Here is a 19,011-nt window from a genome sequence, read left to right on the forward strand (position 1 = left end):
AGCAGCAAGTGCCTTGATCTGGTCAGTCCAATCTCCCATTTTTAAGAAAAAAATACAACATCAAGGTGATGGTTCTAATATACACATAGCATACAGAAGCTAAAGGTTTAAGATCTCTGGTGTAAAAATCTCCTGAGTAAAATTAGGAGCGTGGGGATCATGGGAGAGGGCAAATGGGAGAGGGGAAGAAAGGAGGGAAAAAATATACAGCTCAATAAAAAAAAAAATAAAATTTTTAAAAAAAATCTCTGTTGTAGCACTGTGGCATGATTAATAACTATGGTTTGTATACAAAGTAATTTAGGGTCATAAAATAGCACCTTTCTGACTAAAAATATCATGGTTTTAAGTATTTAGTTGTTGTTGCTGTTATTATTAATTTTTGCAACACTGGGTTTCTCTGTGTAGCCCTGGCTGTCCTGGAACTTCCCCTGTAGACCAGGCTGGCCTCGAACTCACAGAGATCCACCTGCCTTTGCCTCCCAAGTGCTGGGATTAAGGTGTACATCACCACTGTCTAGCATAATACTTTATTTTTTAAAATTATTTCAATGCCACTCAAGCCAACAAAAAAAAAAGGTATTAAGCAACTAGTACAGAAGAACTAAATTTGGTTCCAGTGCATAGGAAAGCATTCATCACGCTGACTCTTGACATTCTAGCAAGGCTAGGCTCATGGGATTCTAGATCTTTCTATCTTCTCATCCTACATTTCAAAGAACTTGACCTCTAACATTTGATGTCAAACATCAGTTAAGTAGAGTGACTATCAGTGGAAAACTAGTTTTCAAACTAAGAAAAACTGTAAAAGAGATCATGTGGTAAGCAGCTTTTTTTTCTTTTCCTTTTAAGTAACTGAATCCTTTTTATTTACGCAAACCCTGGACGGGTAATGCCAGCATTGTTCTGATAACACCCATGTAAACTTTAGCCATACCACTGCTTCCAACTCAAGATGGAGACTCTTCTTTTTAGAGTTCAGCCTGACGATTTCTTCTTGTTCTCTATTCTTTTGATTGAGAAGTTCCTGTCGACGGATTCTTTCCCATTCTAAACGACGCTGTCTTTCAAGCTCCTGTTTTGCTGCCTGTAAATATCAAATTATTGTTAATTTTTAAATTAAAAATTACACAATTCAAAAACTCATGGGATGACATTCTTTAGAACTGAGTGGCCATAATACCTAAGGGCAGGTAAGAAAATCTGGTTTTCTCAATGGGCCCTAAGATACCCACAAAAATGGCTTTCATTTATCACTTTTCTTTTTTTTTTTTTTTTTTTTTTTTGGTTTTTCGAGACAGGGTTTCTCTGTGGTTTTGGAGCCTGTCCCGGAACTAGCTCTTGTAGACCAGGCTGGTCTCGAACTCACAAAGATCCACCTGCCTCTGCCTCCTGAGTGCTGGGATTAAAGGCGTGCGCCACCACCGCCTGGCTCATTTATCACTTTTCATTGCATCACAGAGTCATCTTTTTGTTAAGTCATTCTTCTTTTAATAAGCTAAAGGATGGCTTCATGGTATAAAAAGCAAGAGAAACAACCATGCCTTTATTCTGATAAAGAAGAGAAATAATTCCATTTACAATTCTTCAAAGTACTGTAATTTACTGTGTTCCATCCCTGGCCCATTAAAAACAACCAGTGTTTCTAGGCACCTCTGTAATACTAGGTCGCTTCTGGACTCCTCTGTGTAGCTTCATCTGCCTATGCCTCAAGTCTTCAGACTGATTCTGAGTCCTAAGCTTGCAGGCACCCAGAGACCTCCTGCTGTCAAATTCACTGTAGCTCTTCACTCAGCTGAGCTAGGCACTCAGTCCTCCTCTGCTTGGGGCCTCACCTGCACAGGGTAAGGTTTCCATGAACCTTAAAGCCCTTACACAGAAAGGGAAGTGATAAAGAGTGGCATGACACGGAGGGGGAAGTCACAACAGAAAGGTCACCATAGTCTCAGCGGATGCCATGTGCTCACTCATTAAACCAGTGACTTTCTTAGGAAAGAACTCGAAAATGACCTCTCGTCTTTCTAGCTCCTTTCTCCTCTCTTCCTCCCGCTGTCTCTCCAGTTCTCTCTGCTTCTCCAAGCGTTTTTCCAATTCCAGTTGCTTCTTCCATTCTTGTTCTTGTAATTCTCTCTGTTTTCGCTCCCACTCTTCCTTTTCTTTCTGGGCTTTTCGCTCAGCCTCCCTCTGCTGCTGCTCCATCAAGGCTTGGCGTCGCTTCTCCAGTTCCATGTTTCCTCGTTCATAGTTGGCTTTCCGTTTGTCCTCAAAAGTAACTAAAAGGGGAGAAAGGAAGGAAGGAGGGAGAGAGTGTATGCTTTCTCCCACAGTCTACAGAATCTCTTATCTAGTTCAAAACACTGTGGCCTAGTAGCCATTGGGTGCTCTTACTCTCTGGCTATTTCTCCTTAGGATACTTTTATCTAAAATGTAAACAGGAAAGAATTTACTTTCCTGTAAAAACATTAATTCAAAAACCCACAATTTTCTATGTTTGAATCTATTCAAATATATTTTGACTATCCACGCCAATAAAAATATTGGTTTACCTTTTCTCAGTGCCTTTTTCAGATAACCAAGGTTGTGTATTATCTGCTATATGACATGAACTTTTTGAAGAAGGTAGTTTTTTTGTTTGGTTTGTTTTGCAGTGCTGGAGTTCAAACTCAGGGCCTTGCTTCAGCTGGCCAAACATTCTATTATTGAACTATAACCCCAGTCTTTTCACTAACTTTTTAATAATTTAAAATAATTATGTATACACTCTTTCAATAAATAGTTAAAACTTTTTCAAAGCTAAAAATTTCATTACAGAGCTTGATCTGATTTCATTTCCCTAATTTTCCAAATATATACACTCTCCCTTATTCCTTCATCATTTTCAGTTTTGCTCTTTGTTAAAATGAATAAATAATTTAAAACATTCCAATGGACTGGTATTACTGTTCAGTGATATAAATGTTTGGTCAGTTTACTTAAGTCCATGGATTCAGTCCCCAGGAATGCTCACACACACAGACACAAATTTCACCTTGTAATTTCTTTATATAACATAATTTTTAGGTATATAACACTAAATATTTGTTTGTACTTCAAAATAAAATTTAAAGTAAATACGATCAATTTTAATTTTAAAATAAGTAAATTAATTAAAGTGTAAGATAGACACCTGGCAATTTTTTCTGTGGTTCTTCTTCTTGTGTTTTCTGATACGAAGGTAGAGTTCCATTAATGGAATCAATTTGCTTCCCCCCTCTAAGAAAAACAAACAACAAAAAGCATCACATAGTCTAAGAATTTTCAGACTAAAAAATACAGGCTACTAACAACGAAAAGAACTTAATACTTAAAACACAGGACTAAGACTATTTAAAATACAATATGGCCTTTAGTTATATGTACAAAGTATAGATTCAGCTGACTGCTATACTTGAGCAAGTTTTTCCTAATCTTTTTAGTTAAACTAATGAGTTTCCTTCTCTCCACCATGGTGAAAACAACTCCTGTTATCTATGCTTTTCCAACATGACTCATGGAACATGAAAATCAAAGGATAGAGTATATATTTAGTCTCCTCTAAACTAAAGCACAGGCTTCAACAAACTCTGAAACCACAGCTCTGCGGCTCCAGAGACACTGACCTAAAAGACGGAGGAACAAGCTCAGGAGGTAAAGTCAGGGGTAACGGCTGTCCAGCTTTGGCCATATCAGTGAGGTGCATTGCCAGGATAAACTCTTCAGCTTTCAACTGTCCATCACCATCAATGTCAGCCAGAGTCCTAAAGGAAAAGTGAATAGTCACAATCTACCAAGGCCACTAAGAGTTTTTACTGACTAACTTAAGAGTATAGCTTTTATTTTCATGAGTAATAATAATGATAATGTAAATGCTAGGTTAATATATTTTAGTGAAATATAAACATATACAGAAAAATGAGTCAATTTTTACCCTTAATTTTCATAGCCCACAAAACAGAGGGAAGACACTGACTCATTATGACAATCGCCCATTCTGAGAAAGTGGTTTATCATATTTCATGTTCAATTCACTATATTAAAAATGAAATGATCTCTGAATTGCAACAAAAGTCATTATATAAAAACTTACAGTGTCACCTATAAAATAAAGGCTCAGTTCTCTAGAACATATGCATCTCAACTGAATATTAACTTTCCAATTCCCACTTTTATGGAGCATGCTTGAGTCACAAATTCCAACAGAAATGATTAGTTTTCTATTTGTTTTTTCCAAAACAACCTTCCGGAGGGATTTCTGATAATGGAGAATCTATAGCTGAAATCGCTAATGGGCAGACTCACCAAATGGTAGCCAGCTGAGTTTGGGACAGATTTGACTGAAGAAGGGCATTTCTAGCTTGAAAACCTGATTGGGAGAGAAAACCACAGAGACTTCTTCAGTCTCTTTTAAGTCATGCAAAAAGTGTTGCTGCTTTCCTGGAACATTTACTGTGAAAATGTTTGTGCCAGGGGCCAGGTATTGAGTATTCCATAGTAATCAAACACAGTCCTGCTCCAAAGAGTTCAGAGTCTAGAATCAGTGAGGATGGAGTGCTCCTCCATGTTCTTCTAGCGAGACAGTGCTACTTACAGCTCTGAGAGCAAGGGTCAAGCCACCAGCATGGAAGTGAACTCTCCAGCCTTGATCCCCCCCACACCTCTCTCCCTGCACCTCTCTTCCTTTGTCCCTTATTCTTCACTGTCTCTCCTGCAACATGGTCTATAAGAGCTGTCATTGCTTCCAGGACTCCTGAACACACTTTTCTCTGTTTTCAACAAGCATCTAAAGCCTGATGAGCCCTACGTGCACATCCACAGCCCAAACTTCACCTCTATATTTATATTCCGAAATCCAACCAAAATCCTACATGTGTGTTTCACAGGCATCTCAAAAAAAAAAAGTATGTCTAAAACTTCTCTGTTCCCATCATGTCACTCTCCCAAACTGCACCCTTTTCTCTATGAATTGCATTACTGCCCAGCCATGACTCCAACAGTAACTGCATTCTTTCCCAATCCCCGTTCTTTATCATCATTTACGATGTCTGACCAGAGAATTAGTGCTGAGAGAAGAGGGAGTGTGATACCCAGAGGTGGCACACACTTGCCTATTGTCAGTGTGTGCCCCAGGAACCACCATGTCACCATCCTCTGTCAATCTATAGAATATGCTAAACTGAACTCAGACACATTTGAGTTAGAGCACAAAGAGCGAGCAATGAAAAGGGCAAGCAGAGAAAATGTACTTTCTCTCAAAGAGATCTAAGGCTAGATGTAACCACCACCACACTCTGTGGTTTGGGGTTTTCATTCACTTCAGAGGCTACAAGATGAAGACTGACCTTCCTGAGAAATTCTTTTCCAAAAAGTGGGATGTACACCTTTGTACCTAACTTGGCATAAGAACGTGAAGAAAGCAATCAGGTTGTATCATCTTTCAATAATTGTACATGTGCACTATTCTTATGTATGAAATGCCTTCTGAATGTCCTAAATGTTAGAACTTTAGGTAAGACAAAGCACAGATTCAAATAACAGTTTTTTCAAAAGAAGTTTACATAGAAGACTAATGGTCTCATAACCACTATAATCCAGTTACCTGAGAGGTATCCACTCATGCTTTTGTCTAGACTATTAAATTTTTGCCGATACTTTAATCTTGAAGGCTGAGGAACTGCCCACTCTGAGGTCCCAGTCTTGGGCGAGTTCCCTGAGAGGGAAGCAGTTGAGGAAGTTGAGCTATAATGAAATGTATTTAAAATTCTATGTTACCAAATAAAATACATTTAATTAAGACAAAGACATTAAGAATCATTCCTTATACAATATAATGGCAACAGACACATGCAACTCCATCTGTTAAGAACCTATTAATTCCAAACATCTTACTGTCCAGGGTCATTTCAAATGGTATTTCTTATCTTTCAAACACACTTAAAAGATATTATTGTCTACATTTGTTACTTTGTTAAACTATGGCTCAGTGATGTTAAGAAAAGAATAAGGTCACAGAAATCAATGATTAAGCTACAAGGCAATATTTTTCTGGGTGAAACGTAACTCTTTGCAACTGTTTTGAAAGAACTATGATGACTTCTATGGCAGGTAATAAATGACACTTGTGTTTTCTAAAATTTTAAAAATAACACCACAGCTAGGTGTGGTGATGCACACCTTTAGTCCCAGCACTTGGGAGGCAGAGGCAGGCGGATCTCTGAGTTCGAGGCCAGCCTGGTCTACAGAGTGAGTTCCAGGACAGCAAGGAACACAGTGAGACCCTTCCCAAAAAACAAGAAAATCAGCAACAAAAGAGAAAGCTTACCTAAGTATTTATACTTGTCCATTACAAAGAACAACCTGGATAAGTCCAAGGCTTATTAAATAAAAACCCACATTGAAAGTAGACAAAGTTATATGTGTTAAATATTCATACCTACTAGATCCTAAATCAATCAGAGACTGGGCCTTCTGGATACTAGCACCACCAAATCCTCCCATCATCAAACTGTACGATGATGCATGAGGCAATGCTGGGGAAGGAGAGAGATAAAAGGGAAAAGATCTGTACTAGACAATTCCACAAAGAAGAAAGTCTCTGAACAACAAATATAACAGCGGCTTCCTTCACATGTCTCGCTCACTAGACACTTACTTGAAGAAGAGTAAGGAATGGATAAAGGCTGAATGAGACTGGCGGTTCCATTTGGTAATGATGATGTACTAACGGAAGGCACTAGGGGAGCAGGCATCATTAAGGGAGGAATACTGGTCCCTGAAGTTGCAGAAGACAAGGGTGTTGTTATCGGTGCAACTGGAGGCAGTGGCTGAGGAATGGACAGATTGGGCATGCTTCCCATCCCTAAAGACAAAAGAGAACACATTTTCTAGTGGTACCAAGTCAACTATAAAATACACGCCAAAAAACAAGTTACAGCACAAGAAGCAGCCCCGATGTTTGTAGAAACACCATGGGCAAACCATCCTTAAAATACTCCTTAAAGCAGCTTTGAACCTGAGGTGAAGGAGATATTCTACTGCTCTGAGTGTCAATCATCTGCCATGCATGAGCTACAAGCGAGCCCAGACATCGCTTGACTTTTTTCTCCCATTACCACTAAGACAAAGCAATCATTGTCAACTAAAAACACTATCTCGAAGCTAAAATGTTATCTGATTGTATGGTTTTTTTGTGTAAGGAAACAGATCTAGTTCTGCCACATTACTAGACTCCACATGCTCATTTCTCAGACAAAACAGGTTCTAGTTAGTGGTAGACATGTTTATGTATATGTATTATTGGCAAACATGCCACATATTTCACTTTTTTATAAGTTATATATCTACAAATTAAAGACAAATCTTTTAAAAAAGTGGTGACTTATTTTCCTAACTGCGGGACACTACGACAGTGTGTCCACCGGTGGTCTGGTGTTTATCACTACAGCTGAGTACGCGAGTGGAAGGACACAGTGTGTTAAATCCAGTATCTGGTATAAAGAAATGCATTTCTTAACACAAAAATACCTTATTGAATATTTCATTCAAAATGAGTGCTTTTCACATATAATTAATAAATTGACTAGTCAAAATTATATGGAAAGCATATTAACCAGTAATTTCTGAAGAGTGTATAAATCAATTAGGAAAAAGTCTGCAATTTTTTGGCCTCAATTTATCTGGCCAATTAATCTTTAAATTAAAGAAATTCTACACATTTGTGATTTTAAATTACCACACAAATCAGGTGAGTTTAAATTTATTCAATCATCTTGTCTTATTTATCTACTATTAAGGACACACCCTGTACCTATTTCTGAGGTACAGTGTGGTATTCTGATACATGGAAACATATATGCTAACCAAACCAGGGTAGTTAGTACATCTACCACCTCAAGCATTTGTCATTTATCCATGCTAAAAACATTCAGAATCTTCTCTCCTAGTTACTTTGGAATACACAATGCAAAGCTGTTGACCATAGTCACCCTATCATACAGCAGAACACCAGAATTTATTGTCTGTAACCATAATTTTGTAGCCACTGACTATTTCTCCTTGACACCCTGTCCCCATCATCTCCCTTCTGCAGCTTCTAACACTTAGCATCCTGCTTTCTCCTTCCAGGAGAGATAGAAGAAACTAATTAGGAATAGTGATTTGAGTCTGTTGTAACTAAGGAGGCAGATCATTTATAGGAGTTGTGACAGAGGATCTGGCAAAACCAGACATGGACACTTAGCTATTAAGATCTCTTCTCTTAAAGGTATGAAGCTTAACTTGGAAGTCTGATAATTGTCATTTTGTGCTAATAAATCCTTTCCTGATCCCCAAAGAACCAAGCTTAACAACAAATAAAGGTGATAAATGAATGCATACATACCAAAACGAGCGGAGATCAGCGGAGAGAACATAGGGGGCTGTTTCATGATAGGAGGGAGAACTACAGGCAACTGCTGGCCTTGAAGCTTTAGTTTGATGAGTTTCATAGCTATGGAGAACTCCTGCTGATCCATCTTCCCATCCTTGTTCAGATCTGATAAGGCCCTAAAAGGAGAATGAGGGGAGTACATCAATACATGGGGTGGCAATGAGGAAACAAAATTACTGCTGAGGTTGAGAAAATAAAAACAATGATAAAGCACTCACATGTAGACCAGCACTTAGTTAGGCATATATATATATATATATATATGAATAATAGAAAACCTGCACAGTAAGAGATACTAGTCAGGCAGAGTCAACGCAAGGCCCATCAAAATCCCAGAAAAATTCTTCAAAGACCATGAAAGAACGGTACTCAACTTCATATGGAAAAGCAAAAAACCCAGGATAGCCAAAACAATCCTGTGCAATAAAAGAACTTCTGGAGGCATCATAATCCCTGACTTCAAACTCTACTACAGAGCTACAGTACTGAAAACAGCCTGGTATTGGCATAAGAACAGATAGGAGGACCAATGGAACCAAATCAAAGACCCAGGTATCAATCCACACATCTTCGAACACCTAATTTTTGACAAAGAAGCAAAAAATATCAAATGGAAAAAAGAAAGCATATTTAACAAGTGGTGCTGGCATAACTGGATATCAACATAGAGAAGAATGAAAATAGACCCATATCTATCACCATGCACAAAACTCAAGTCCAAATGGATCAAAGACCTCAACATAAAACCAGCCAAACTGAACCTTATAGAAGAGAAAGTGGGAAGTACACTTGAATGCACTGGCACAGGGAACCACTTCCTAAATAGAACCCCAGCAAGCACAGACACTGAGAGAAACAATTAATAAATGGGACCTCCTGAAACTGAAGAAAAAAAAAAAGCTTCTGTAAAGCAAAGGACACAGTCAACAAGGCAAAACGACAGCCTACAGAATGGGAAAAGATCAGAGGTCTGATCTCCAAAATATACAAAAAACTCAAGAAATTGGACACCAAAAGAATAAAAATAAAATGGAGTACAGACCTAAACAGAGAACTCTCAACAGAGGAATCTAAAATGGCTGAAAGACACTTAAGGAAATGTTCAACATCCTTAGTCATCAGAAAAATGCAAATCAAAACAACTCTGAGATTCTATCTTACACCTGTAAGAATGGCCAAGATCAAAATCACAGATGACAACTTATGCTGGAGAGGTTGTGGGGAAAAAGGAACACTCCTGCATTGCTGGTGGGAATGCAAACTGGTACAACCCCTTTGGATGTCAGTGTGGCGATTTCTCAGAAAATTAGGAAACAACCTTCCTCAAGGTTGTTTGGATATATACACTTTTGGGTATATATCCAAAGGATGCTCAACCGTGCCACAAGGACATGTGCTCAACTATGTTCATAGCAGCCTTATTTGTCATAGCCAGAACCTGAAAACAACCTAAATGCCCCTCAATTGAAGAATGGATATGGAAAATGTGGTATATTTACACAATGGAGTACTACACAGCAGAAAAAAAATAACAACATCTTGAATTTTGCAGGAGAATGGATGGAGCTAGAAAACATTATTTTGAGTGAGGTAACCCAGACACAGATAGACAATTATCACATGTACTCACTCATAGGTGGTTTTTAAACAAAAAACCAAAGAAAGCCAGCCTACAAACCACAATCCCAGAGAACTTAGACAACAATGAGGATACTAAGAGAGACTTACATAGATCTAATCTACATGGGAAGTAGAAAGTAGAAAAAGACAAGATTTCCTGAGTAAATTGGGAGCATGGGGACCTTGGGGGAGAGTTGAAGGGGGGTAGGGAGAGGCAGAGAGGGGAGCAGAGAAAAATGTAGAGCTCAATAAATATCAATAAAAAAAATACTTCTTTGAAAATAAAAAGAAATACTAGCCAGAGACAGTAACTAACAAAATGCTCACAGACCATACAGAATCTATAGTTTGCAGAGGAAATCTAACAGTGTGGACAGAAAATAACCATTTAAGAATACTATAATTCTAAGCCTGGAATGAGAGCATAACCCTGAAATACCAACCATTATAGAGACAGAGGTAAAAGAATTGTTCCAAGTTTGGGGCCAGCCTGGCCTACAGAGTGAGTTTTAGGACACCCAAGTCAACATAGTATGTGTATTTTATGCAAATATGTAAATTCTAAGTTTAACTTATTCACTTGTTCAAATAATTGAAAACATGTTTGTGACTAGCATTTTGTTAAACACAAAAATGTTCCATAAGGAAAAAGGATGAGGTAGAAGATCTTATTTATTATAAATACATTTTAAAAACACAATCCCAGATACTTTAAAATTATTTTTTAAAAATTTATTATTTCTTCATGTGTTTGAGTGTTTGCCTACTTATGGGTATATGAACAACATGTGTGCCTTGTGTCCACAGACTGAATTGAACCCAGGTCCTCCGCAAGACCAGAGTGCCCTTAGCCACCAAGCATCTCAAGAGCTCCTCTCAAATATTTTTTTTAAGTAGGAGCAAAGAAAGGGATGACTACTTTGGGGTTTACAGATGATAAAAATAAGTGAAACTACAATGCGGTAACAAAAATAGGAATTAGAGATTTTGTCAAATTGTACAGAAATAGTTTTCAATGATAATCCATATATTCTTTCTTGAATTCTAATGGAATTAGAAATTTTTCCTATAGGACAAAACTTCACGTGATTTTTCAATCATTTATTCAGTGTAATTTATTTCTAAAAGAACTAAAGAAATATTCTTATTTAATAATAGAGCACAAATGAAAGCAATCTGATGTTAACACTATAGTATTGAAAACAACAGCCTATCAGAAACTTAAGTGCATTTATAAAGAAAACATCTTACCATATTTCCGCTAAAACTGGGGCTGGTAAACCTGACTGTAGGAAAAAAGTACGGGCCTGATCACCTGAAAGTACAGAACACAAGAGCCAATGATACATTGTAAGTGGAATCATCCTAATACTTAAGAATAATCACAGCTGGCAATGATGATGACTTAACTCCAATCATTAAAGACTATGGAGTTACAAGTGTACATACAGATATCTGTACTTTAGAACCATACAAGTCACCAATAACATTTAATTAAGTAGTGAAGAAACAGTTTATTATTCGTCTTTGATTTTTCATCTCGAAAGGTGCTATAATTAAAACTATCAAGTGCTAGTGAAACATTCCTCCATGAGCTTCCCCATTCTTGTATGTTTGCTAGCTGTACATAACAATAACACAAAACCCAATTCTTCTTTGTTTGGGTTTTCAGAAAGGAGTTTGTAGAAGGAGGCTGTTTGTTGGTTCCCGGCTGCCCAGACTGGGTAAGGTTCTGAGTGTCTGTCTCCTTAGGCAACTACGTGGAGTCTCCCTGACTCATCTACTCTCTTCCACATATCTTCTAGCCTGGCTATATTCTGCCCTGCCATAGGCAAAAGCAGCTTTATTCATTAACCTACAAGAGCAACACATATACAGAAGCATATCCTTCATCAGGAGTCTGTAAGTGGAAAATCTTGAAGAATGAAGTGATAATGTCTCCCACTGGAATAAAGAACAAACTTGCTTTGGAATGATGGCTTTTTCAAGCTCAGTGCTCTCCTGCAGCTCTCACAGCATGCAGGGTACGTTCCCAGCACTCTAGATCATCCATGTCAGGCTCAGGAAACAAGGGAAACCAATAGAAACACAGCCACGTGCACACTGCTAGCTGTGCTGCTAGTGATAAAGTCTTGATTCAGGAATCTAGCAGCCATGAGTGGTAGCTGTCAATTATTAACTTGTAAGCAGAGTAATCAGACTCTGATAGCAGGTACAATAAAGCAGGAATACAAATAACATCAGACTATAATAGGAGGATGGATTCTAAAGTCAGACTAAAAGTTATCAGCAGTAGACATCTTGATATCCTTAAGCAAGCTCCACCTCATGTCTCGGTCAGGACTTTACCCTGTGTGAATACAGACACACACAGTAGCTGCCTCACAGGGTGCTGTGGAGGTGAAATGCAGTAATGCATAGTACAAAGCCCACAAGTGGTATAGGAGTCATTCCTGTAACAGTTGTTATCTGTAAAGCATAAGACACAGTGGCACACAGATGAAAAGTTTCAAATTGCTAGGGAAGGAAGGAAAGACACTCCCAAATTCATCACCTTTTTGTTCTGGTGGTCTTTCACAAAACAAGTGCTAACATCAACAATTAATATTTAAATTATATCTGGAAAATATCATCTTATATAAGAAATAAATTAAGGGGGCTGGAGAGATGACTTAGTGGTTAAGAGCACTGGCTGCCCTTCCAGAAGACTGGGTTCAATTCCCAGCACCCACCTGGCAGCTCACACCTGTCTGCAACTCCAGTTCCAGAGTCTCTCACATCTCACACAGACATACATGTAGGCAATAACACCAGTGAATGTAAAATAAAAATAAATTAAAAAAGAAAGAAGAAACTTCTTAAAACAGTATTAATATGTAATAAAACAGATTCCTGACCATCACTTAGAATACAAGAACTCTAATATGACAAATTAAATCAACAAATTAAGATGATTTCAGGAAAAATATTTTTTAAATTCTAGAGTTTTGATGGATATATATTTTATTATTTAACACAAATTTGACAGCAGTTATTAAAACTAAAATATATGAACATAAACATAATTTACAATAAATAATATAAAAGATAAACACAAACCTGTTATATAACCTCCTGAAGGCTTGAGGTTATCAAACTGTTTGTCATGCTTATTGCGCTCCTCAGAGGTAATAGCCCACATATTCGGCCCTCCTAAAACATATATGAAAGGCCAAGATATTATAATATGTACATGAGCCTGCTCAAAACAGTGTATCCATAAGAATGCAAAATTCTAACATACAAATATGAATCCTAAGTATCCATTTGATAAGATTATTGAATGCGTGAAGGATATAAAAAATAGAACTCTTATCAACTATACACAGAAACACTAAGGTTTTTCAGCCATTCATTGAGTTAACATCTATTGAATAATAACTCACCCACTCACGAGAATGAGATAAATATTGGCAATAAAAAGATTAAAGTCTGGCCGGATTGTGGTGGTGCACGCCTTTAATCCCAGCACTTGGGAGGCAGAGGCAGAGATCTTTGTTAGTTTGAGACCAGCCTGGTCTACAAGAACTAGTCCTAGGAGAGGCTCCAAAACTACAGAGAAACCCTGTCTCAAAAAACAAAATAACAACAAAAAAAATTAAAGTCTGGCAATAATGGCACACACTTTTAATCCCAACACTCAGGAGGCAGAGGCAGGTGGATCTCCAAGTTTGATGCCAGTCTGGTCTACAGAGCAAGTTCAGGGATGGCCATGGGTACCCAGAGAAACCCTGTCTCAAAACAACCAAAAAAAAAACAAATTAGCATACTATTCTCAGTCTCAAAGAATCCCTACCTATAAGGTAAGTACCACCATGTACTATAAGGTAAGTACCACCATGTACTATAAGGTAAGTACCACCATGTACTATAAGGTAAGTACCACCATGTACGGTGCTAACTGTGAGAGCCCCCGAGCAGAAGTATGACAACAGCTGTGGGATTTTTTATTTTTTATTTTATTTTATTTTTTTTTAGTTTTTCGAGACAGGGTTTCTCTGTAGCTCTGGAGGCTGTCCTGAAACTAGCTCTTGTAGACCAGGCTGGCCTTGAACTCACAGAGATCCACCTGCCTCTGCCTCCAGAGTACTGGGATTAAAGGCTCGTGCCACCATTGCCTGGCTGAACTGTGGGATTCTAAGTCAGAGCATCGGAAGTGAATTACAGGAAAGACTAAGACCTAAGCAGAGGCTGGAAACTTGGGCATCTTGCCATGTGCCGAGGTGGTCTGGGAGCACTTGGCTCACACAAAAAGGGCATAGTTGGAGAAGTTGGGATGCGCAAGACGGATCTGAGTGCACCAAACGGACTACCAGCTCAGGTGCCATACAGGTGAGTGCAGAAAGTGGCAGGAAATAACTAGTCTGAGTTAACTGGAAGGGTCATTTTCTTTTCCTTCATCACTGGGGACTGAACCTAAGGCCTCCCGGTAGTAGGTAGTAGGAAGACTCTCCTTCAGAGTCAGGACATGCTACTTCCTTCAGGGGGACCTTGACATCACTAGATGACAACAATCACTTCCTCTTCCAGATTCTCAAGATAAACTGCATGCTTCAGCAGGGCACTCAGGATCTGCTCCAGCAGGCTCTAAGGCCTGGGAGCTGGAGTGTTGTATGTTTGCCTTTCTATTCTGAGAACCAGCTGAGTACTGGCAAGGAGCAAATACTTAAAAATGATTCCAAATAGATGTCTAAATCAATAAGAAAGGGAACAAGTGTGGACGTGTTTACTACATAGACCAGGACCAGAGGAACAGAACACTCACAAACTTTGCTGTCTACCCTTCACATAGAATCACCAGCAGCCTCTGAAGGAGTCTTTGAAAAGCTTCACACATTTGCCTTGGCTAATAATCACCTGTGCATCACTTCTGGCTACTCTTATAGTGTGCTCAACATCTGTCAACAAGGAACCACATGTTTAGACACATAAACTCACATAAATCTGCTATCCACACAATAAAAAAGTGTTAGAAAAGTGATTTTCTAACTAGAAAACTAAAGACCTACTCTAATTTTAAATGCTAAAATTGATTTAACACATTTTTCTTAGCCCTAAATGACTAAATTAAAAATAAAAACTACAAAAAGAAGTTTTAGGAAGTAGAGTTAAGAATAAAGAGAGCTGCTGAAGAACTAAGGATCTAAAGCAGCCACAGCTACCTACTTCTGAAACAACCACCCCAGGTGGAGTAAACTTCCCTTGTCCTATCACCTTATTTATCAGAGACTGAGCATACTATCTATACAATATGCAATACACCTACAATAAAATAACACTGGACATAATCTTTCACCTATTAAGATTAGCAAAATAAGCCAGGAGGCCAGTGTGTGAGGAGGAACAAAGTATAACGACATGCACATGTGAAACCCCATTACAAGCTGTCAGAAGTCCTGTGACGGGAAAGAAACTGTGTGTTATTGAACTTATTTACTGTGATTAACTTTGGGGAAATGTTGGTAAAAAGATGAACATGACAACAAAGGGTGAGAGCAGCTGTGAGCCCTGCTGATGCAGGGATTTATGTTCAGTAGCTCATTAACTCCGCCAGCACCGTGCAGTAAGTTAGGTACTATTTATAGATAAGGAAACTGAAAGCAATGGTGGAAAAGCAACTTACTTAAGGTAATACAGTAAGTGATAGAGCTGACATCAGAACTTGGCCGCTGAAGATTAGCGGAGTGGCAGAGTGTTTGGCGGGCAAATACAAGGTTTGGTCCCCAGCATGAGACAGACAAAATGGAAACTGAGGCTAGAACGGGGGCAACCTGAACTTGCTGAATTGTATGATATCCCAACACACATGAAAACATGCTCTTGTACTAGAACCGCCACCTCTGAGGCCTCGGAATACCACCTAGGACAAAGGTTCCTTCAGAGACCATGTGGAATGTGCAATACACCTACAATAAGACAGTGACTGAGGAATGGCAGAACCAAGTATAATGATATGTATGAAAATTCCATTTAAAAATTCACCACTTTGTATGCTAACCTAAAAAACTAATTTGAAAAATATAAATGGGCAAAAATGTCTCACTATATAGTTCTGGTTGGCCAGGAACTTGCTATGTAGATCAAGCAGCCTCAGACTCAACAGAGATCCTTGTGTCTCTGCCTGGAATTAAAGGCATATGCCACCATGCCTGGCTATGGTGCTCTTTTATATACAACTATTTTCAACTTTTCTTGGGTGCTTGTCTTCACAGTATGAAACTCAATCAGCCTGTTAATAGTGTTTAATTCCTCCTGACTCCTTCATATCCACTCATTGAATAAACACGTAAGGGGGAGCAAAGCTGAGTACATGCACCCCTTTTAAAGGTGCTCTCGGCCTTTTTAATATTTAAAATCATACCACCAAGAAAAGCAAACTATAGTGACTATTATTATAATTAAAATTACCTGAAGAAATGAAATGCTCAATAAATTAGTTAGAACATGGAATAACTTTTAAATCATGTTCAAATAACTTGCAAAACAAGAAACCACTTTAAAACGTAAAATATTAATGTATCAAAAATTTTCCAGAAATGAGATAACCTCTAAATGAAAAAAATCAGAATGTGTTTGATTCAAAGTCAATTTTTAAATAATTAATGTAAGTCTAGTTTTCTTACTTAGAATGTAGCACTAACAGAATCTTTCAAAGAACTAACTATTTGGTATTCTGCACCTGGAGGGAAGAAAACCTCCCAATTTTAGTCTATTTTTGTAAGCTTTATGGAAAGACAGAATAACAAGGTGGCGGTGGTTGTCCAACATTTCCTTTAAAAGCTGATGACCTCTGACACTGTCTGATAGTCATGTTAGGACTCCATCCAAATTCCACCCATCTCCCTGTTAGGTTGGGAGCGTAGGTCCCAGCCCCAGGCCTGGTCTGGACTTCAAATCCCAGCAGGCCAGGTCCTGACCCCTCCCTGGGGGTGGGGTCAGGACCACTCCTCAGGGTACTAAAGTGATCCCCCAAAAGAAGAACACCTGGTCCCCCTTTCTTCCTCCCAGGGGTCGCTTTTCTGGCTTCCCGTTTCCCCCTCGGGGCCACCCGAGAGCGCAGATCTCCCATTAAACATGGATATTTCTTAATTCGGCTTGTTTTGATTTGGCTTGATTGGGAATTTTTGCGTCGTCAGAGAGCTCGCTTAGGAAATATTCCTAACACTCCCCAACTCATCACTAAAGATGGATTTTCAGAATGACTTCTGTTGTTTATTCTCTTCTGGCTACTACCTCTGTTAAGTACATTCATAAAACCAGTGAAGAAGAAAGAGTTCTCAATTACAGAACCAACTATATGCTTGTTCGTAATATAATCCCTGTTTTCACATATGTAGATATACACACATATCTATAAATATGCAAGCATACATAAAGAACACAGCTAGGTAGTTTGTCAATACTGTAATTCTAAATGTAAGTAATTCAAACATGCTATATTTATATACAATAGAAACTAAATTTTAGAAATAGTCTGCACTGATATTTGTCTCCAGTTTAATATTTAAAACAAATATACACAAATAACACTTAAAATAAATGATATATACTGATCTAGTACTAATTTAAATGTCTAAAATATAATTGTTATACTGTTCTAAACAAAGCTGTAGCCTAAGTTATGGGAACCTGAACAATAAAAACCTGGGTTTATAGGTATAGTGCAATGCTGCATCCGACTGTAGAGACCCAACATCTAGCTCAGCAATTTTCTAACCATATGGTTGAAAGATTACTGAGCCCTACAATTCTAAAATGGCAATAAAGTTCCAAGAAAATGGGGTATTCTTAAAGCCACTGGAGGCTTTTATTCTGTACCCTACCTCTCCTTTCTAGATTATAGATGAAGCCATTATGATGGGTTTCATAACTTCTTCCTCAGTCAGTCTTAGCACCCCATAATTTTGAGGCTAAAACAAGTGATGTCACCCTGTAATATCAACCAGTAGCAACACGTATCTGAAGTAACCTCTCGCCTAGCACTTGATGTCCTATCTATCATGTTCTCTCAGTCTACAAATGTATTCAGTTCTTGAAAAGCAGAATGTAAAGCACTGTGATTAAGGAGGCTCTGGGAAGGACGTTCTGCAGAGCAACAGATTAGGGGCAGAGCTGCAGCTGCAAAAACAGGAGGGAGGCACCGACAGCCTTTTCAATCTTGTTAATAATAATAATAATAAAAGGAAGTGAAGCACCGAAGACTAAGTAAAAAACATCTTGTTTGTACATGTCTTTATCTGCACTGTCCCATAGGGCAGCCTCAGCTACAAGTGGTTGTAAGCACATTAAATGCAGCAGCGTGGTTACTTGACTTTTATAAACTAAGACAGACGTGGCTACTGTATTAGACAGACAGCACTCTGAGAACCAAAGCAGCCTATGAAGTCTGCACTTAGCCCTAGAGTGATCAAGATATACATGGACAAATTAGATGAGTGTGTCACAGCATTCATACAAACAACTGGGTCTAGCATCTAAAGACTTAACTGCGACAAATGATTTACTAGAGATGCAGGCATACTTTCGAAGTTTTGTGTTATACATGGATGTTGCTTTCAGTAACACTTTAAATGCTGAGTTGGACTTAAACTAGATAAATACAAGTTACTCAACTATTTTTAATAAGAAGAAGGTAACAGTCTCTCTGTTATCAACTTTTCAGAAGTTTTTTTTTTTAAAAAAATGACTATATCTTCCTTTAATCCCAGTACTTGGCAGGCAGAGGCAGATGGCCTCGGTGAGTTCGAGGCCTGCCTGGTCTATAGAGAGAGTTCCGGGACAGGCTCCAAAGCTACAGAGAAACCTTGTCTCGAAAAATAAAAACAAAACAAACAAAACAAAAAACAAACAAACAAAAAAACTCAAATGACTTTCTTTATTCCTACATACCACTTCCTAATTAATAATTG

General features: G+C 38.3%; 1 protein-coding gene across 5 annotated transcripts in view; it reads right to left on the reverse strand.

Moving 5' to 3' along the window:
* Itsn2 (intersectin 2) overlaps positions 1-19,011 on the reverse strand; it is a 113,120-nt gene that overhangs the window by 72,951 nt on the left and 21,158 nt on the right. For all 5 annotated transcript variants that reach the window (XM_075955454.1, XM_075955455.1, XM_075955453.1 and 2 more), the window contains exons 3-13: positions 13,163-13,255; positions 11,315-11,378; positions 8,396-8,559; positions 6,668-6,874; positions 6,449-6,545; positions 5,615-5,754; positions 4,318-4,381; positions 3,639-3,776; positions 3,167-3,252; positions 2,011-2,273; positions 938-1,087 (exon numbers count right to left, since the gene is read on the reverse strand). In XM_075955454.1, coding sequence (XP_075811569.1) covers positions 938-1,087; positions 2,011-2,273; positions 3,167-3,252; positions 3,639-3,776; positions 4,318-4,381; positions 5,615-5,754; positions 6,449-6,545; positions 6,668-6,874; positions 8,396-8,559; positions 11,315-11,378; positions 13,163-13,255 — 1,466 coding nt within the window. The remainder of the gene's footprint in view (positions 1-937; positions 1,088-2,010; positions 2,274-3,166; positions 3,253-3,638; positions 3,777-4,317; positions 4,382-5,614; positions 5,755-6,448; positions 6,546-6,667; positions 6,875-8,395; positions 8,560-11,314; positions 11,379-13,162; positions 13,256-19,011) is intronic.

The sequence above is a fragment of the Microtus pennsylvanicus genome, chromosome 21 (assembly GCF_037038515.1).
Source record: "Microtus pennsylvanicus isolate mMicPen1 chromosome 21, mMicPen1.hap1, whole genome shotgun sequence".
NCBI lineage: Eukaryota > Metazoa > Chordata > Mammalia > Rodentia > Cricetidae > Microtus > Microtus pennsylvanicus.